This window comes from Amphiura filiformis, chromosome 8 (genome assembly GCF_039555335.1).
Source record: "Amphiura filiformis chromosome 8, Afil_fr2py, whole genome shotgun sequence".
Classification (NCBI taxonomy): Eukaryota; Metazoa; Echinodermata; class Ophiuroidea; order Amphilepidida; family Amphiuridae; genus Amphiura; species Amphiura filiformis.
In genome coordinates, this window is record NC_092635.1 from 56242916 (window position 1) to 56265436 (window position 22521).

The following is a 22521-nucleotide window of genomic DNA, read 5'->3' on the forward strand; positions in this document are numbered from 1 at the left end:
TTGAATGAACACAGCCTGACATAGCGTTACGAATTTTGCATACACTTCGTGATGAATGCCAGCAAGAGCGTAACGCAGAAGTGAATCCAACTCACTCATGATTGGTTAGTATTTTAATTATTGTATCCAAGGTTGTGCATTCATGTTGTATTTTAAAATACCTGATATACGATCGCGGTTGGATCGTGAACAGCTGTTGAAAGCTGCATTCATTCAATTGAAATTTCTAGTAAAGAAGTGTATAAATGGATAAACAAGTGTTGGTAGTAAATGAATGCTTACTTGAACTTGTATCTGAGTGGATTATCTGAGAACTCTGGGGCTGGAAGACCACCGCACCATGATTCAAATGAAGTGACCTGTAATGGATGCAAACATATGGAAGACCACCACACCATGATTCAAATGACATGACCTATCAAGGATGTAAACATATCACCAGAATTCCTTCCCACAAAATACCGGTACTTGAAAATTTCACCAATTTGCTATGACTCTTCAATTTCAGACCAAAATCAAAATTCCATCTGCAAGAATAAGGTTGTGCCCTATTTGCCAGGTAGGCCCTAATTTCACAATTTCAATTTTTTGAAATGCCGTGGCTACTTCCGTGGCTACTTCCATACTCTGTGAGAACCCTAATGATTATCAAAATGATGTGATATGCTAACAAAGGAGATTCTTTATGTTATGTGACCAGAGGAGAAGTCAAAAAACATGAATACAAAAAAGTGTGACATGCCAAAATGAATACTCAAATGATGTGGCCCATGATGTGGCCTGTCGAGAATATAAAATTATGAATATTCAAATAATGTGACCTGTCGAGAATATAAAATTATGAATATTCAAATGTGGCCTGTCGAGAATATAAAATTATGAATATTCAAATCATATGACCAGCTGAGAATATAAAATTATGAATATTCAAATGATCTGGCCTGTCAAGAACATAAAATTATGAATACTCAAATGATGTGGCCTGTCAAGAATATAAAATTATGAATATTCAAATGATGTGGCCTGTCGAGAATATGAAATTATGAATATTCAAATAATGTGGCCTGTCAAGAATATAAAATTATGAATATTCAAATGTAGCCTGTCAAGAATACAAAATTATGAATATTCAAATAATGTGACCTGTCGAGAATATAAAATTATGAATATTCAAATAATGTGACCTGTCGAGAATATAAAATTATGAATATTCAAATAATGGGGCCTGTCATGAATATAAAATTATGAATATTCAAATAATGGGGCCTGTCAAAATGAAAGTTCAATTGAATGAATTGCATATCTCCTGAACACAATTCTTGTTGAATAGTTACATTCATTTGCTTTTTTTTTTCATTTTTATTTAGAAGATTCATTATGCCAATTTGCAATCAAAGTTATTAACAATGTTGAATGCACCGCCAATAACGATGTGAGCAAGGGTTTCCCCCCAAGCGGTCCAAATTAGTTTCATCAGCTCGCTAGAAGTTGCAATATGACTTACGGTTTTATGCTCTCACTAGACCATGCTCCCGGTGTGGTTAAAAGTGAAATCGCATCCAAAATATAAGATTGTTAATACTCGCAACAGCTTATCGTCAGCCTACTACGCTAATTGCCTAACTCATTTTTTTGTCATTTTGAGAACAAAGTACAAAATATGGTTCAAGCATGCATTTCAACATATTTAGTCTCCAATCTTTGCACAAGAACAAATGATAATGATACAAATTAAAGGGAATAATCCAAAATAATTAGGGTGATTACGTAACTGATGCATGCTTGAACCACATTTTGTACTTTGTTCTCAAAATGGCAAAAAAATGACTCAGGCAATTAACGTAGTAGGCTGAAGATATATGAAACCATTGATACACTGATAAATGATGGCAGGTATTTTAAAATCAACTCACTCCTTGAATGGTAATGTACTAAAAGTAGATGTGTAAGATATGGAGTTATGTGGCGTTATATGTATAAGACGGACGGCTGTTGAAGGGCAGTTAACATTTAACACTATTAGTTAGGGGAAAAAGTTCACTTTGGTGACCAGTCTCTGGCTAGTAAGGTTTGACGATTGATTCGACTTCTATGGACCATTCTTGGATTTCTGGGTAAATATGAGTTCGTAATGTCAAAGTATTGTCAAATTTGAAATCCTTGTGGTCGACTTATCCAAAAAAGTGTCTTTGTACACGATTTAAGGTCCTCTTGTTCAAAACTAATTTTTTTTTTTTTGCTGGCCACCATCTTGGATTTCTGGGTGAAAATGATGCCGTAATGTCAAACTAATGTCAGAATCGCAATCCTTGTAGTCGACATATCCGAAAAAGTGTCTTTGTGCATGATTATAGGTGCTCTGGTTCAAAACTTATATTTTCAAAATGGTGGCGGCGGCCATTTTGGATTTTGGCCTCTAGCAAAAAATGCCGGGATTTTCGCGAGGGACATGGTGGCTATTTTTTCTCTAAATGGTCCATAGAAGTCGAATCAATCGTCAAACCTTACTAGCCAGAGAGTGGTCACCAAAGTGAACTTTTTCCCCTAACTATATAGTCTGTCCACATAGAAGTACAAAGTAAATAGACCTCGGAAACTGGAGGTATGAGAATAATTATTTCAGTGAAATGCTTCTTTTGGCGCGCCAACTGCTGCGCCGATTTGTGCATCACGCTCTTTACGCTGTCGCGTCAAGTGTAGACGCAAAGCATCGACCCGATGCCACAGATTTGGTTTGTACTTCTAAGTGGACAGACTGTAGTAGGGTGAAATAGTAAGCATGTTAGTACTTACTTTGCCACCTTCTTCTTTGATTTGTGAGAAACTCTCCATAGCCAGCATATGATCTATTCCTGGATCCAGACCAACCTCATTAACTAGGCATATATTGGCATCCACAGCACTACAGGCAAACAAACAAAAACACTTTAAACTATTAGGCGATGGAAAAATGCAAAATGCGTATTTTAGTTTTTAAAGAGTTGGAATGTATGGTAACTTACGCTTCAAAATATTTATTGTCAAATTAGTGCAGAGTAGGTTCGATGTAAAAATTGATAGTTTTATGAAAATTTGATACAGTATTTCCCCTATTAAACGCCCCGGGGCGTTGCATTTTCCAAAAGGTGGGCTTTTATTAGAGGTCATTTTTACAACAATGGCACCCTTAGGATGTGTCTGAGGAAGTGAACAACAATAATAACAACAACAATGATTTTGTGGTGCTTGGAGATACTTTGTAGTGAAATGAAATGAATGCATTTTTATCAAATACTTAAAAACACCCTCAATTACTTACGCTTGTTGTAGCGCTCTCATTTGTGGCGACACATAGCTGGTGGTGACCATGTTAACTTTGTGCTGTACACACTTCTTGGCTACAGCAGGATGAAACCTCAGAGGTAACAGACTACAGGAAAAGATAAGATGAAATACTCTATTTTAGTAACAACTAAAATACATACAAACACATTAACAACACCCCTGGCCAATTTTTTTGCCTATTTTTGCATTTTTCTCAAAAAATATAGTGCATGGGTGACAAGTAAGATATGTATATTATAGGGGCAAGGACTGCAACTACTGCACTGAAAATTCAGCAACTCAAGGCAAGTAGTTATTGATTTATTGATCAAATAGTGGTTTTCCTCTTTTTGACTGTAACTCCATTAACTGTTGTCTGTGCTGAAATAAAATTTTCAGTCCAGTAGTTGTAATCCTTGCCCCTATAATATACATATCTTACTTGTCATCAATGCGCTATAATTTTTGAGAAAAATGGAAAAATTTGCACAAAATTGGACAGGGGTGTAGTACCCCCTTAAGTAAATACATGATTTTAAAAATTAGGATTTTATCAAAACAAATGCCATAGCCCTGTCAATTTAATGTCCCTACAACATGAGGAGAGCCTTCAGAGACAGGGCAAGATTAAGGTCCATAGGTGGTGCACAGATTTCAATTCGACTAGCCTATATGCTCACTTATGACTTGAACCTGGGCCACAGGGGTGAGAGACAGTGCATTGACCCTGCACTGAATCATTCCGTCTTCTATGACATAAAACAAAATTTAATTTTAGGATCAAAATTGGATGCTTGCAAAGCTACTTGAAAAAAACAACCCACAAAAGAAAAGATTCCTTCTGAAATTCACACACTGTACCTCATGACTAAATCGTGCTCCTTGATGAGTTTATCTAGTTGGTCCTCATGAGTCTCCACATTATGGTAGACTGGGGATGTGTTCTCCCATCTATCTACTAACACCTTACCTCATGACTAAATCGTGCTCCTTGATGAGTTTATCTAGTTGGTCCTCATGAGTTTCCACATTATGGTAGACTGGTGATGTGTTTTCCCATCGATCTACTAACACCTTACCTCATGACTAAATCATGCTCCTTGATGAGTTTATCTAGTTGGTCCTCATGAGTCTCCACATTATGGTAGACTGGTGATGTGTTCTCCCATCGATCTACTAACACCTTACCTCATGACTAAATCATGCTCCTTGATGAGTTTATCTAGTTGGTCCTCATGAGTCTCCACATTATGGTAGACTGGTGATGTGTTCTCCCATCGATCTACTAACACCTTACCTCATGACTAAATCATGCTCCTTGATGAGTTTATCTAGTTGGTCCTCATGAGTCTCCACATTATGGTAGACTGGTGATGTGTTCTCCCATCGATCTACTAACACCTTACCTCATGACTAAATCATGCTCCTTGATGAGTTTATCTAGTTGGTCCTCATGAGTCTCCACATTATGGTAGACTGGTGATGTGTTTTCCCATCGATCTACTAACACCTTACCTCATGACTAAATCATGCTCCTTGATGAGTTTATCTAGTTGGTCCTCATGAGTTTCCACATTATGGTAGACTGGTGATGTGTTTTCCCATCGATCTGCTAACACTTCTGCTTCTTCTTTGTCTGCAGATGCTGTCATATGAAAATGAAAATGTCGAATCATGCTGAATGGCAAGCCATGATTAGGAGGTGAACAAACTTTTTGAAAAATTGCAATTGCCAATGCAAATTTGGGCAATAAAAAGGCGGCATACTTTTGGTCATAACTTTGTAATTATTTAATCTGCAAACATTGTTGAACCATCATTTTTTAAAGAAGATTGTCATCTTGAAGGAGATATTTTAAACTTCAAAATTTTATGATTCTACCTAAGTAGACTCCGGCAAGACAAACAATTTTTAAACACTATCTGGTCTTCTTCTTCTTTCGTGTCCTTACATCAAACTGTACTTATCCACTGAGAAACACACTTTTGTGCCCGTTGAGATAATTGCGCCAGATCGTCTGACGTCACAGGATCTTCCAAAAGCGGGCATTCCAGCAGATGCTGCATCGTCTGTGGCTCTTGTCCACAATCACACATGGTCGGGCCACTGATGTATCCCCATTTGTGAAGGGTATCCTTGCAACGTCCAACACCGGTCGGAGGCGGTTAAGGCATCTCCAGTTTGCCCAGACTTCGTTTGCTCCTGGAGGTAGTGATTCTGTGGGTTGAATCCCCATCTCAGTGGTGACTACTTCAGATGAAAGCCTTTCTTTCCACATCTGGGTGCGAGCCTCTGATGATGTTGTTTGCAGAGGGAGGGTGCTTGTGATGAAGCTTTTCCTTGACTTCAGCCGTCTGGTTGGTGGTGTGTGGTTGAAGAGGGGTGTCTTACGTCCGTGGTCTGTTTACTGGCGTTCCTCTTTGCTTGCCACGGCTCTCCGGATGTCAGGTGGTGCGATACCTGCCAAGAGGTAGACCTTGTCCATGTTGGTAGGCCTTAGACATCCTGTGATGGAGCGGCAGCGTGCGTTGAGTGCAGAGTCCAGCTTCCTAGCATGTGATGATCTCTCCCAAGCAGGGCATGCGTATTCAGCGGTGGAGAAACTCAAAGCCAGTGCTGTTGATCTGATGGTATCTGGGCTAGCACCCCATCTGGTGTTGGCAAGTTTGCGCAAGATGTTGTTGCGTGTGCTGACCTTGGCCTTGGTCTTCCACGTGGGCCTTGTAGGATAGGCATCGATCTAGTGTGACCCCCAGGTACACTGGGTTAGGGCAGAAAGGGAGCTTGGTACCAGACCAGGTGATGTTCAACTGTCGCTTGGCTTCCTTGTTGATAAGGTGGAAGGCACAGACCTGGGTCTTCCCTGGGTTTGCGCGCGGTTGATTCTCGTCGTAGTACTCTCCTAGTCCAGTCAGTGTATCTGTCAGAGTGTCTTCGATCACCTCAAAGCTGGTACTCTGGCTGGTTACGCATAAGTCATCTGCATATATAAACCGCTTGGTTTGGCTGTCAACTGGCTGGTCGTTAGTATAGATGTTGTATAGCAGAGGAGCTAGGACACTTCCTTGGGGGAGTCCATTTCGTTGTCTGCTCCATCGGCTTCGCTTCCCTCCTAGTTCAACAAAGAACCTTCTGTTCTGGAGCAGGGTTTGTAGAAGCCTGGTGAGGTGAACATCCTTAGTCACTCAAGCACTTTGGCGAGTAGTCAGCGATGGTTGACGGTGTCATAAGCTGCAGAAAGGTCGACGAAGACAGTACCTGTGATCTGCCCTCTCTCAAAGCCAGCCTCAATGTGTTGGGTGAGGTTTAGCAGCTGGCTGGTTGTTGATTTCCTGGGCGGAAGCCAGCTTGTTCAGGGATCAGTAGACCATCTACATGTGACGCAAAGGCGGTTCAGGATGAGCCGCTCAAACAGCTTGTAGCTATGGCATGCAGAGATATTGGTCTGAAGCTCTTTGCCTCTGATGGGTCCTTTCCTGGTTTCAGGAGTGCTATCACTCGTGTCCGTCGCCAGATCTTCGGGATTTTGTGGCTGCGCATGCATTCATTGAAGAACTGGAGGAGCCATTCCTTTGTACGCGGTCCAAAGTGTTTCATCTGTTCAACAGAGACATCATCCAGTCCGCATGCTTTTCCATTCTTCAGGCTGGTGATTCCCTCTTCCAGCTCATCCATTGAGAAGGGGTTGGTGAAACCTTGGTCTTCATTATATTTGTTCCAATCCACTTGAACCTTCGGATGTTTTGTGGTTGTTTTCCCATTCAGGAGTTGGTGGGCTACCTGGTTAGCGGTGGTGTTGTAGTGTTGTTCAGCTTCTCTTGGATCGTTGCTCAGTTTCCGGATGAGAGTCCATGCCTTCTTGCTGTTATTGGTCATGTCTGTTGATTCAATCAGGTTTTGCCATGACTGACGTTGTTGTTCTCCAATAGCTGACATCAACCTTTCCCCTGTGGCAGTAGTGGCTTCATCAAAAGGGTCCGATTCAACATGGCTTTATACTCTTCATATAGGTCGGCTGTTTCGAAGTGAGTCCAGAGATGTAGCTGGTACGGCAGCCTCTAGGGATGTTCTTCCTGGCGTTTTCTTTGATGGTTTTCACAAAGAGATCGTAGTTCTCAGGTGATGCTTCTATGTTGGAGACTGCTGCATCGAAGTCACTAGAGAAACCTTCCCAGTTTGCCTTTTGGTAGTTGAATCTTCTACGGAATGGTACTGAGGCTGGGCTTACGGCTGCTCTGATCTGTAGACCGATTGGTCGGTGCTGAGTGCGGGGGATGGGATCCATCACCATCTTGTGACACAGTTGAGCAACTCTGTTACTAGCAAAGGCCAGGTCGGGGTTGTATCCATGTTTCCATCGGCTACTGTTGAATGACTTAGGCTGTTTAGGGTCGTGGATAAGGCTTAGCTGTTGTTGATCTATCTGGTAATAGTAAATAAGGGATGAAATCAAAACACGACCAACAGTTGACCACTGGTTATGTCCGGTTTCCATTGTTTAGAACAATAGAAACTGGACGGAACCAGCAGTCAACCGCCGGTCGAGTTTTGATTCCATCCCTAATATGTCAGTTTGTCATGGAAGGTGAGTAGCTATAATATATACTAGTAAGTAGATGGGCTTTCACGACGGGATTCCATAACAACTGAATTTTTATTTGGGTGCGCCGTCAGATATCACATTACCAATGCAGCCGGTCAATGCATGAAAACTACAGTACTGGTGCAGCCAGTCACTGTGTGAAAATGGTCAAGCTTTCGTCAGATGTGGCTCTGACTTCATCAGGACTTTAGTTATAATACTTACCTACTGTGACTGCAACTGAACCATCTTTCATGAGATAATCACATGTTGATAACGCCATGTTGCCTGATCCAAGTAATAACACTTTGTGCTTGGCTGCTGAGACCGATACTGGAATTTCCCTGAAAACGCAAATAACACAAATTTTAGATATGACATGAGAAGAAAAAAACACACACCTTGGTTTATGGTGCACTTTACCAACTCTGCGGCTCTTCAGCATACTTGAGAGATTGTCACTGACCACTTACATTATGCCCCAATGGTTTTTTCTATTTGAAATTCATACACCCTATGGAACATATGACCTTAATCTACCAAATCTGCAAGTCTTCAGCTTACTTGACAGATTGTCATTGACCACTTATGTCCCAATGGGCTATTCCAATTGAAATCCATACAGCCCCTATGGAAGACATGATCTTAATCTCCCACACAGATGGTGTGGATATCAAATGGGAGTCACCATTCAGGTAACCCCATTACGAAATTCACAGTCACTGTGTGGGAGAATAAGATCGTGTTTTTCACAGGAGGTATAGATTTCAACTGGAATCGCCCAATCACTTTACTCCAAATCTCCAATAACATACATGGACTTTGAGTTAAGTAGCGCTCACCCCTAGACGTACCACAATAAATCTTTGCAAGCCAGGCTTAGTTTTGAGCAGGAACTCAAAGGCAACCAGCAGTAAATTCTTTTTCCAGCTAGCTCAATCTATCTTCATGAGAAAAAATTTAAACAATGGGGGGTGAGGGCTCTAACTTTTCTGGTTCATGAGAATAAGATCAAGCCCTGCCAGAAGCCCATATCATCTTTTATTCATTCATTAAAAAAATGTGCATATTTAGAATGGGTTCATTAATAGTCTTGTTGTGTTGAAAATAGCAATTGTTAAATGTGCCTGCATTATTGTAATTATGCAAAATTTCTGAAAAAAATTATGAACAGATATATCAGCAGGTAAATATTTATTTATTTGCCTTCAGTTTTCATTTAAAGTTTACAACTAGTACCGCTGTCATTCCATCCACAATAAAAAATGGACTGAAACATCCTTAAAAATTATTGGTCCATCGATTGATAACACATTATATTCCATGCCTATGCTCTCTAAATGTACTTGAATTCAGCCAAATTCAGCCGACGTCTGGCAATATCGCTCGTCTTACGTAAGAAGTCTCTTTTGTGTATGCTCGCGCTATTTTTTAGTTCGCTCAGGCACTCCTTAGCGTCAACCCCCATAAGCAACATGCCCACATTCTGCGGTACGGATTGGTCACTCTATAAGCCCTATTTAGAGCTAATTAAGAGATTAACTCTAAATAGCTGATTAATTAACAGACCTGATGAACCTTTTCAGTCACTGTATAATCCCATTGATACTAGCTATCATATTCCACTGTTATGGAAATTACTGGTCTGGATCACTGTTCATTTAAGCAGATAATAGCCACTTGTCACACAACACTGAAAAAAAAATACACTGAAATCTCTCTGAAAACAATTACAATGTTGCTTTTTCTTTTGTTCTGGCAAATTTCAGCCTACTCAGCTATTATTTTTGAGTGATTTTCAGGGTCATATTCATACAGTTTGTCCACTCTGAAGTACAAAGTGACAACGCGCACGTATACAGTGCGCAGTGCTGCGTCTCTGCTGCAGGTACATGTCTTCAAAGTCGGCACAATGTATGCATCCGCGTCCGTACATTGTGCTTCAGAGTAGACTGACTGAAGTATTAAGTTTTCATGAGATTTGGGATTGTGTCATGCAAATGTACTGTGGGTGTTGGCGTTGAAACCTCTAAAAAAACCCTTTTTTTAAACAACTTACATAGTCTTGTCTCGCAATGAGCTGATGTATTCATATTTCGATGTCAGTTTTCCATTAGACGCAATCACAGCCTGGAAGAAAACATTACATAAGGCAAAACTTAAAATATGTCTTTATAATGAGCTAACCGATCCCATCAAAACAACATAAGTCCATGTATTAGTTACAAATTAAGGTATGCCTGTCATGTAATAAAATGGCCAATCCCTAATTTGCTGCTAATATTGAGTTATGAATCATATTGCTCATATTGAGTTATGAATCTGTACTACTTCTGAGCTCACAAAACTTTTATCATATTTTGACACAGACATTACTTATTGCCCATCACAGGAGCAAATGAGGTGGCTAGTTTAACTTAAGGCCATAGCAGTGGCTTGGACAAGCCCCCTCCCCAGATACTGGCTGCCCTGATATTTACGATTTTTTGTAGTTTTAGCCCATTTTATCAAAGTTTTCCCCCAGGAAAGTTGCCTTGCCCCCTCCCTTGCCCACCATCTGAAAAAGTGCTGGATACGCCACTGTCATAGTACCATAACATGGATTAAAACAATAAAACAGAGAAAAAATGGGACACTACATCAATGGGGGAAATGTTAACTCTCATACAGAGACCTAGTGCTTTTTGCACACATAATGAGACAAATAAAGCTGACACACAAGAGTAATGGTATGGGTTCTATAAAGAAGATCCCAAGGCTTGAGGAGTCTCATTTTCACCCCATGTGCACAATTTTACTCCGGAGCGGGAAAATGTCTAAAAACTTTTGTTTTGATATAGTATTGGCTTTACACAAGAATTGGGGTTCATTCATATATTTTCACGACTAAGCGGTTGTTTATGCCCGAGGGCCGCTATGCCCGAGGGCATAAACAACCGCTTAGTCATGAAAATATATGAATGAACCCCTGCTCATATACCAGAACATTTTGTGATTCTTATTTCATCAAAATAATAACAAAAAATAACAAGTAACATCATTAAAAACCATAAATTTCCTTCGTTTTCCCTACCCCACGATCGCACATCCGGGCCACCGGGCATAAACGCTGTTTATGCCCGGCTCTCGACCAATCACGCGCGCCGTTATATAGCGAGTATGTATGAACTGTGATTTTTGGTTTCCTTGATTCATTTCAATACCAAATTGTATTAACCCTTTTGGCAACAGGAAGAGAAAGAAGGAATGAATATAGAGAGATTCAAACCTGAACCCCCTTGCATGCCAAGCACTAGGACGGCGACACTTTGCTATGTGTCTTGCTCTTGCCTGGCCAGCGAAAGCGTGCCTATATATCACTTAGGGCGATTGCGTCATCACATCACGTGGGATGCACGCACGAACAGTGCATATATTAAGTAGTATTTTGTTGTAACCTGGTAGAGTTAGGGTTAATATGATGAAATATATTGCAGTTTTTAGTTGAATCTCTAAAACTGGAAATGTGGCTCCTGCCATCCCACTCCCCTTAAAACACAAAAACTTAAGGGGTACTACACCCCTCGATAAATTTGTGTCTATTTTTGCATTTTCTCAAAAACTAATAACACAGTGGTAACAAAAGTTATGTATATTATAGGGCAAGGAATCCAATTACTACACTGTAATTTCAGTGACCCAAGACAAGCGGTTTTTATTTATGATCAGAAATGAGGTACCGCTAGGATGTACCTCATTTCCTATCATATATACTGAACGCTTGTCTTGAGTCACTGAAATTTCAGTGTAGTAATTGGATTCCTTGCCCCAATAATATACATAACTTTTGTTACCAGTGTGTAATTATTTTTTGAGAAAAATGCAAAAATAGTCACAAATTTACCACATGGGTGTAGTACCCCCTTAACCCGGTAAGAAACCATACTTACATCTCCAATTGTCTTACTGAAATTTGATATCTCAAACGGTACGCTGGCATCGGACGTTAACTGTTGGAAAAATGAAGCAATTCATTACAGCAAAGTAATTACATAAGAATGATGAAAACCAAAGATATACAGACACAAAACAACACTGCTTTGTTATCCTAACACGATCATTGCACAAATCATTTTTATAGCTAATTGGGTTTTATTTGCCCCCTCACTCCTTAATGCCATAGGAGCAGACCTTAAAATTACTGAATGCAATTGACTTTGACGCCCTATAGTGTTGCCTTCGTGCCCTACATTTCTGTCTATTTTCAAGCCATTGTTGAAAAGCATATAATTGCCTGTGTACCTTTTTCAAATTGTCTTGGATTGGCTGTCCTTTCAAATTCTAAATTTGAGGGCTGAATAGCAGTCAAGATAGCATAATCGATAAGGCGCTAGACTCAGGTGCATGAGGGTATGGGTTTGATCCTGGCAGGGTCACTCATTCATTTGCTCAAGATTGTGGAACAAATTAGTTGCTGCTGTAAATTATACTGATGAAACTTGTACAAAACTTGGGGAGCTGATCCTGGCAGCAAACTTTTATTGTGGTATGTCTAGGGTGTGCGTTTCTTAACTGCAAGTCCCAGAGTTATGTTTAAATGGTTAGTGGAATGATTGGTGCTGTAGTGGTTTATTTTTTTAACATACCCACGATGTGACCAATTATGTTTCATGATCAGTTCTAAATTCATATTCAAAGTATAGTGAATAAGTATATTTGGCAAGTGCCAGGATTTGTGCTCTTAAATTATCATATGTGATGTGATCAAGCAAAATGAGTCGGATGTCGGGAATATTGATTTTGAGATATAATCAATAATAGTATACAACTTCCTTTGTATTTTATTGTTCTGAGCAACACTAAAATGGCCATATCTTTGGAACCACAAGTCTAATTATGATATGGTTTTCAGTAAAATGAAGCTCTGAGAATAGCGCATGAAATGAGATTAAAAACTGAATTTTGATTTTGATCGACATCCGACTCATTTTGCTTAATCACATCACATATTAGGATGACGATGCAAAAAAAAAAGGGCTATTTCAGTCAAAGACAAAACCTTAATCTCCCACACAGGGGGTGTAGATTTCAAATTAAGCCACCCATTCAGCCTATTTGGCTGTGCAATCTGGCAAAAGAGGTGCATAAAAATGTTCAATATTGCTCTTACCAGTTCTGGAATGAATGAGTGAAACTGTCCACCAAAGAAATCGGTAGCTTCTCTTGGTAACTGAGTTGGCATGTTATCAATAGAGCATGTCAACACGCCATCACCAGAAAACCTGTGTAAGAAAATGCATAGAAAAAGATATTTAAGGAATGCTTATAAACTTATATTTAATTGCAGCAGTTTCACTTAAAATGTTATTATCATAACTTCTACTATAAAATCTAAATAATAGGCTACTCTTGTTGAAATCCATACACCCATTATGGCAGACTTACTCCTCAAATAGGGTTAGCTGAATTTGAAATTCACACTCCCTGTGTGGGTGATTAAGGTCATGTCTTCCACAGGGGGGTGTATGAATTTATGGAATAGCCCAATAGATTACTTTAAAGGCCCAGATTTATTGCTATTAATTCTAGCAAACTATAGGTATTTCAGTAAATTCTTGGAAAGGGTGGAACACTCGGCATGTTTTTAGCTCCGCAATAAACATGGGTGTAGAACCAGAAGATTGCATGCACATACCTTACAATGCGTACACACTTAATACGCTACATGTACGCAACAGGTACATTAAACCTTGGCCAAGAATTACTTACAATATCTATAATCATATTATTTCTGTTCAAATGAATTGGAATATTATAAAAGTGAGCAGAATTCGACAGTATTTAGTGTTTTGGTTGTATAATATGTTGCTTGCAATGACTGTTCTTTTTCCGACCTTAATGTGTTATTTATGCACTTTTGGTACTAACTTTTTGACCTCCCAATAGTCACCATAGTCATCAAAGTGACGACTATTTGGTGCTTTCTAGACAACTAATAAAAGTAAAGGTAAAGAAGACGATCCTGCATAAACAACAAAGATTTATCCCAGGCTCCGATAAATTTTTTTTTTTTAATTGCCCGATCGTGCAAGGTTAGGTCAACTTTTGCTTGCCCGATTATGCCCGAAAATTTGAGAAAGAAAACCATCAACAAGTTGCAGTATTGCAATAGCTAAAGTTGTCTAAAAATAGCACAGGGTACCGCAACCGCGGTACGACCTAGTTGACTCACTTGAGATGTTCCACTGGCTCTTTCAGAATCAGCCCGATCAGGAGCATCTGCATCTTTCCACTTGTAATTAAAAATTAATCCATGGTGGAATAATATTTCCAAAGAAATTAATTAACTGTTTACGTTAACATCAGAACAACATTGTGCACTGATAACATGTGCAGTGTGTCGTGACCTGATTTTAATCGTCAGGGAAAGCCCCTTGTTGTTGCTGATGCGTCCGGCCGATCCTCAATATCTTTTGGTAATTCAATAATAAGCACAAGAAGAAGATCAAAGAGCCGCTGTGGGCTGTGAGCCTGTGGCTATAATGTTCTATGCAAATTAGATGACTCTCCCAGGGCAGGCTTGCGACGGCCGGCAACCGCGTGCGCTGAATAATTCATGAGTGCTGTACGTACATGGTCCTATTATACAGTATACGATATACACTGTACGTGTTTCGGGGTCAGGGAAAAGGCATAACGTCATCAGACTGACCTCATTAATAATTAAAGAGTAAACATGTGCTTGTACGGTAACATACACTGCGATATGCACTCTACATGTTTCGGGGTCATGGAAATACCGATTGACCTCATTAATATTGAAAACATTTGAAATGGGGGATTCCCGGTTCCCACGATATGAACAGGTGATATGTACAGTGTAATCAACTAATCATGTACTAGCATGTATGTTTTGGAGAATAGCCTGCGATCAATAACAATTAACTGTGGAAATTAGTACAGAAATATATTTTGTTTGTTTGTCTGCATTGCTATTAATGTAAGTAAAATATGCAAGTCATAATGCCGTCTTTGCACAATAATTTTGCAATTGCCCGATCGGGCAGAGTGCCTGGTGATTTAGCTTGCCCGGCAGTATTTTTAATTGCCCCGGGCAATCGGACAGGCGATTTATCGGAGCCTGATTTATCCTTCCCCTTTCCCCATCAATCAATGTTGGAACACATTGAGAAGACATTGGCATTTCCATTTGCTTAAAAAGTTACCTTTTTCAGAGTCGTCTTCATTCAGCGTGATGGTGTCGCAAGCTACGTCGTTGCTAACCAAGACTCTGAAAAAGGTAACTTTTTAAGCAGATGGAAAGAATGACACAAGTCCAATATCAGTATCTATGCTGCTATTGGCATTTCCGTTCTTTACACGCAAGGGTTACAAGACTTTTTACCCAAATTGTAGAGGCTTGCATTGTTCACCCTACCTCAAACTTTTGAAGATTTCATGTTTGTGATCGGCATCATAGAGACAAAACGGTGACTCAATGCTGGAACAATCTGTGATGAATTCAATGGAGCCACCAGGGTCAGCCGTAATGTCACATATAGCTATGAGACGATGAGGTAGATTAGGGCATCCCGGCATCTCTGGCATCTTGGCAACGGTATCGCCGCTTAGTAACATCTTAGTGTCCATGTTGGCTAGAAATCTTGGATGGTTGGTGTTCCAGAAGATTCCGTTGACTATACATGATGACCATGGTGCAATCTGTCGGACAGGGGAAAGGACGTGTACAAATTAGTATGGTAGTGCAGATACTAATTTATGTAATACTGGAACAAAAATTTTCATACACCTTGCAACATAACCACATCAGTAAAAGAATACTCTGCACAGTCTGCAATTTACTGCCATGCCAAATGTGGAAAAAATAATCATGATGATAGAATGAATTGCTATCAATAAATGTAAAAATTTTTAACTAGGTCCTGGAGACAAGGCAGAAATTTCCACTAACTGTTCAATTTTTAATTAAGAGCCAAGATAGTAACCCATTCAATTGGCTGTGCCATGTGAGCGACTATAGGCCTCGTCCTGTTTGGTGACTTTGAACAAAAATAAAAACAAATTTGATTGGTAGCAGTGGTAGTGAAACATTAAAATTTATAGCGGGTCGGGGACGAGCACATTTTGTTCGGTTTTCTGGGACTTTTTGTGGAGAAAAATTTAAATTTCAAACTATTTTAGCCCCAAATTATGTGTGTTTTGCTATTTTATGGGCCAGTGCCCGCTTTGTGTGTAAAAGTATACAATTTTACCATATTTTGGCCCAAAACACACCTTTTTTCCATGCTAAAAAGGGAGATGCAAAGGGCAATTATTGCTTTATTTTTTTCTTCTTTGATAAATTTTAGGGGGGAACATCCCCCCTTTCAAAACTTTAGGGGGACGTAATAAACATCCTTTGCTGAATCGATCAGAGAGTAAGTATTAGTCACAGAAAAATATACACCATTACATACCTTCTCGCTGAAGACAGAGCGATATAATTCTGGATGTGCATCATATTCCTCTCTCACAAATGGGCCACCACCTCTCCGTACTATGTGATCTTTACGATGCACTGTAGTTGCATATACTTTTCTGGTATCTGAAATGATTGAAAGAATGTATATACAGGTATTATTCAAATAGCAAGTAATATATTGTCAGCCTGCTACGATAATTGCGCATGTCATTTTTTTGTAATTTTGAGAACAAGTACAAAATATGGTTCAGGCATGCATCAGTCACATAATCACCGTATTCATGCCTGCAGCCTGCTTATTCATTTAATTTGTCTCATTATCATTTGTTCTTGGGCAAGGTTAGTGAATAATTATGTTTAAATGCATTTTTGAACCATTTTTTGTACTTGTTCTCAAAATTATAAAAAATTACTTTAATCAATTATCGTAGCAGGGTGATGAAAATTATGTAAGAATGAGAAATAAGAGAGAAAGAGAGAGAGAGAGAGAGAAAGAGAGATATATAGAAGAGGGAGAATAAGAAAGAAGAATGAGACAAAAAGTGGGGAAAGGATGAACCAAGAAAGGAAAAAGAAGAGAGTGAGGGAGTGATAAAAAAAAAAAAGAAAAAGAGGGATGGTGAGAGGAAATAAATGGAGTGGATGGGGAGAAAAAAAATGGAGTGGGTGGGGAGAAAAAAAAGAAAGAAATGAGGCAGGAGGGAGTGAGATAGAAAAGGGATTATAGAGAAGAAATATGGACTGAGAAACAGACAAAAAGCAAGCAGAGAGAGAGAGCGAGATCAAGATATGGGGAACAAACAAACAACAAAACAGAGCAAACTAATTTTCCTACCTCCTTGTTCAGCTACTTTTCTGAGATCTTTAGGTTCCACATAGGTCACAGGAAGATGTCGGATAACTTCCTCAGCACCCTGTAACAGACAGTATATTATAATGGGTAACTTCAGGTGATATCCATACACCCCCTATGGAAGACATTATAATAACCTCCCACAGGGGTTGAAGATTTCAAATAGCATGCCCCATTGAGATAGTGCCATTTGAAATTCACACCCCCTGTGTTTGAGATTAAGGTCAGTGGCGAGCTGCCGGGGGCGATCGCCCCTGGCAAAATTGCCTATTTGCGCCCCTGCCCCTAGTGCAATGAAAAAAGAGGAAAAAGGAGGAGAGAGAGGAAAAAAAGAGAGAAGAGAGAGGGCGAGGAGGGAAAGAGAGAAGATGGAATCCATACGATATGCAATACCATACGATTATTATCAATAAGCCTGGCAAAATTGTCTATTTGGGCCTCCGCCCCCCTAGTTTGGGCCCCCGCCCCATACAGGCTTGCCCCCCCTGGAAAAAATTACAGCTACGCCGCTGATTAAGGTCATGACTTCCACAGGGGTGTATGGATTTCAACTGGAATATCCCAATACATTTTATGTGGTTCGCCCATCATTTGTACTACTACAGTTATACAGGCTTAAGTGGGTACTACACCCCTGTCCAATTTTGTGCCTATTTTTGCATTTTTCTCAAAAATCATAGCGCATTGGTGACAAGTAAGATATGTATATTATAGGGGCAAGGACTACAACTACTGCACTGGAAATTTTATTTCAGCACAGACAACAGTTGTGGAGCTACAGTCAAAAATGAGGGAAAAAGAGTATTTGATCAATAAATCAATAACTACTTGTCTTGAGTCGTTGAATTTTCAGTGCAGTACTTGTAGTCCTTGCCCCTATAATATACATATCTTACTTGTCACCAATGCGTTATAATTTTTGAGAAAAATGCAAAAATAGGCACAAAATTGGCCAGGGGTGTAGTACCCCCTTAAACTAACCACCACTTATCTTTGTATGGGCATATGAAGGTACCTCAAATTTTCAGAAAGTTTTAGAGAGCCAATTATTGATAAAAAGATGAATCTAATTTTATGGGGAGAGCTTATGTTGAAAAGAATATTGCACTAGATACATGACACAATCATTAGTTTGTCAGCATCAGTGTACAAGATTCGACCAACTTTGAAATTTCAACCCATGCATAAGCGCCCATTTTGAATTCATGCAAAACAGGCACTCTTCCACTACTTGAATTTTCCAGGACTTTCAATATGTTTTGCGTGAGCCTTTTGGAAATGAATGTATGTGAAATGGATTCTGTTGCAATAAGTTGTGAGCGATTTATTAATTTGACTTTGCTATTAAAGTGCATTTTGATAAAAGTAATTATACCAAATATTTAAAAGACATAAATCAACAGCATCTTACCTGGCATACATTTCCTGACCCCATGAAGACAAAGGTCAAAGGTCCAATAGACTTTGGCATAAGTCCCAGTGCTATCTCATACCCGGCATCTCTTACAGCTTGAGTGGCCATGCCAGAATTACGGTAATTATGGGCAGCTGCAATATGCTGTGAATAAAAAGTTGTGCAATTATGGTAATTATGGGCTGCTGCAATATGCTGTGAATAAAAAGTTGCGCAATTCCTTGATTTGGCTGCATAACATAATGTCATACTTTTTAAGGCGTGTGAGTGCAACGCATGTGCAGAGCACACCTTAAATCGCCTACATGGGTGCGATTTATAGCTCTCCTTACAAAATCTGCCAGAGCAGATTTACAGCACACCTGACAAGTGCAATTTATAGCACACCTGACAGCGCACCTTAACATTTTAATGAGTGCAATTTGTAGAACACTAACTTATAAACTTCTCCATAGTCCACTTGCCCATTGTGAATACTCTGGCTTTCACATTTATACATTAAACTCTGATTTGTATTAATTTGTGAATGCCTACAATTGATAGATTTTCACATCTGATCTTTTCAGTCACCATACTCCCTCTGTTTGATAGCTCTCCAAAAGACTTTGACTTTGGATTGCTGTTAAGAGTCTTATCACGGGTGACTATGGAAGGCCTGTCGGTTCTGGCTTACTAAAATTAGCCATGATGTAATGTATCTTTAAATGGATCCGGCCTGTGATTGGTTGCCCAGATCTTGTGATGATTGAAATCCTCAGAGCTAATGCCATTCCCACTAGCTAACTGGGGGGCATATCCCCCCACTTTTAGGGCAAAACACCCCAAATTACAAAAAATTCAAATTTTTCCAGCAATTGTGTGCAAAATTTTTCCCCCTTGAAATTCACTTCCCCCCATGCCACCCTGAAAGAAATTCCTGGTGCCGCCACTGCCCCGCCCACCTAGACTTATTATGAATGGTGAGTGGTGACCCAAGGCCAGCAGTCGCAGACCTATACCATGAAGGATATTAATCATCCCAGCTATTGACTTACTATGAATGGTGAGTGATGACCCAAGGCCAGCAGTCGCAGACCTATACCATGAAGGATATTAATCATCCCAGCTATTGACTTACTATGAATGGTGAGTGATGACCCAAGGCCAGCAGTCGCAGACCTATACCATGAAGGATATTAATCATCCCAGCTATTGACTTACTATGAATGGTGAGTGATGACCTAAGGCCAGCAGTCGCAGATACCATGAAGGATATTAATCATCCCAGCTATTGACTTACTATGAATGGTGAGTGATGACCCAAGGCCAGCAGTCGCAGACCTATACCATGAAGGATATTAATCATCCCAGCTATTGACTTACTATGAATGGTGAGTGATGACCCAAGGCCAGCAGTCGCAGACCTATACCATGAAGGATATTAATCATCCCAGCTATTGACTTACTATGAATGGTGAGTGGTGACCCAAGGCCAGCAGTCGCAGACCTATACCATGAAGGATATTAATCATCCCAGCTATTGACTTACTATGAATGGTGAGTGATGACCCAAGGCCAGCAGTCGCAGAATATACCATGAAGGATATTAATCATCCCAGCTATTGACTTACTATGAATGGTGAGTGGTGACCCAAGGCCAGCAGTCGCAGAATATACCATGAAGGATATTAATCATCCCAGCTATTGACTTACTATGAATGGTGAGTGATGACCCAAGGCCAGCAGTCGCAGACCTATACCATGAAGGATATTAATCATCCCAGCTATTGACTTACTATGAATGGTGAGTGATGACCCAAGGCCAGCAGTCGCAGACCTATACCATGAAGGATATTAATCATCCCAGCTATTGACTTACTATGAATGGTGAGTGGTGACCCAAGGCCAGCAGTTGCAGACCTATACCATGAAGGATATTAATCATCCCAACAATCCACTTACTATGAATGGTGAGTGATGACCCAAGGCCAGCAGTTGCAGACCTATACCATGAAGGATATTAATCATCCCAGCTATTGACTTACTATGAATGGTGAGTGGTGACCCAAGGCCAGCAGTCGCAGACCTATACCATGAAGGATATTAATCATCCCAGCTATTGACTTACTATGAATGGTGAGTGATGACCCAAGGCCAGCAGTCGCGAGATATACCATGAAGGATATTATTAATCATCCCAGCTATTGACTTACTATGAATGGTGAGTGGTGACCCAAGGCCAGCAGTCGCAGACCTATACCATGAAGGATATTAATCATCCCAGCTATTGACTTACTATGAATGGTGAGTGATGACCCAAGGCCAGCAGTCGCAGACCTATACCATGAAGGATATTAATCATTCCAACTATTGACTTACTATGAATGGTGAGTGGTGACCCAAGGCCAGCAGTCGCAGACCTATACCATGAAGGATATTAATCATCCCAGCTATTGACTTACTATGAATGGTGAGTGATGACCCAAGGCCAGCAGTCGAGACCTATACCATGAAGGATATTAATCATCCCAGCTATTGACTTACTATGAATGGTGAGTGGTGACCCAAGGCCAGCAGTCGCGAGATATACCATGAAGGATATTAATCATCCCAGCTATTGACTTACTATGAATGGTGAGTGATGACCCAAGGCCAGCAGTCGCAGACCTATACCATGAAGGATATTAATCATCCCAGCTATTCCTGCAAATTTACCAAATGCCACTACACGCTTGCCACTTTCATCCACTATCTTCTCATAATCTATCAGCCGGATATTCTGTGTAAGAAAGAATAATGTGCAATGGTTGCATAGGCAGTTGATGAAAATGTATTAGAATGAGTGAAAAGGGCATTTCATGGAAAACACTTTTTTTAAGTTTCTTACATCTGCTCTCTTCACTTTAGTAATTAACTTTCAATATACATATAACATCTCACACAAAAAGTTTTAAGAAATTTCTTTTGTTTTCCAGATGCATCCATGCATAAGCTGCACGCTACCTGGTTGATTATTATTCCTTGATTGCTAGCTTGATAGAAGAACAATGGGGAGAGAGTTGTATAACTGTTATAGGGTACTCGTTTTTAGTGCATGAGATCCCAGATTCAATTCCTGAGAGTGGTAATTTGCTGGGGTATTGACATGGAGAAAGACTTTTAATAACAGTTCACATAGGGGTTACTATCCTATTTGCCGATAGCACGGTCATCTTAAAACAAGGCTCTACCCGGAAAGTGCGTGTTGTGTGTGCGCAAGCCTGCCAAACGCATGCTTTAATTACTGCATAGTCGCATACGCTTTGCAAGAGCCTAGAAAAATTGCTAGAAAAGCGCAAAAAACAAAAATGCACATTTTGCAGGGAGAACCTCGCTTTGGTAGCAAGATTGCAGATCCATGCAAAGACCAAATAGCTTGGAGCTCTTACCTTTTCTATGATAGCATCCAACAATGGCATGTTTTCTTTCTGTGCTTTAATAGTATGTGAGAATATACAATAAGTCTTGTTTGGCATCAGGTGCGGTATCGGGACTTGTTTGACTCCAAGGATCAGGGATGCTTCACTCATATCTTCCTGGATTACTGCTCCTGCTTCTTGATAATCCTGTCAATGAAGAAAGAAAGTGTTAATTTACTATGCTCACTTCAACAGCAAGATCCAGGGCTCAAAATATAACATCAATGGCTGCACAGTGTGGTTTTGTAAAAATCTGGGGGGTATTAAAGTCAGTTGTCCGAGGGGCCCAAGACAAAAAAATTTCACGGTGGGCATCATTTTCCTGATCATTTTGGTCCTTTGCTACTTTGATTATTGTGCGCAAAGTACAATTTGTTTTTTCATTTTTACATTATATTTTTGACCAAGATAAAGTATTAAGGGATCTGGAATGAGCGTTTTGAGTGTTTCGACAGTATTTTTTGTGGGAC

The 22521-nt window shown here is 39.9% G+C and overlaps 1 protein-coding gene across 1 annotated transcript in view; it reads right to left on the reverse strand.

Annotated features, from left to right (window-relative positions):
• The window catches only part of LOC140159252 (alpha-aminoadipic semialdehyde synthase, mitochondrial-like), a 41520-nt gene that overhangs the window by 11527 nt on the left and 7472 nt on the right, over window positions 1-22521 (reverse strand). The window contains exons 3-16 of the mRNA XM_072182661.1: window positions 22022-22198; window positions 21220-21372; window positions 18612-18758; window positions 17183-17261; window positions 16343-16470; window positions 15304-15587; window positions 13036-13147; window positions 11816-11875; window positions 9946-10016; window positions 8112-8230; window positions 4819-4948; window positions 3299-3409; window positions 2794-2902; window positions 283-359 (exon numbers count right to left, since the gene is read on the reverse strand). Coding sequence (XP_072038762.1) covers window positions 283-359; window positions 2794-2902; window positions 3299-3409; window positions 4819-4948; window positions 8112-8230; window positions 9946-10016; window positions 11816-11875; window positions 13036-13147; window positions 15304-15587; window positions 16343-16470; window positions 17183-17261; window positions 18612-18758; window positions 21220-21372; window positions 22022-22198 — 1757 coding nt within the window. The remainder of the gene's footprint in view (window positions 1-282; window positions 360-2793; window positions 2903-3298; window positions 3410-4818; window positions 4949-8111; window positions 8231-9945; window positions 10017-11815; window positions 11876-13035; window positions 13148-15303; window positions 15588-16342; window positions 16471-17182; window positions 17262-18611; window positions 18759-21219; window positions 21373-22021; window positions 22199-22521) is intronic.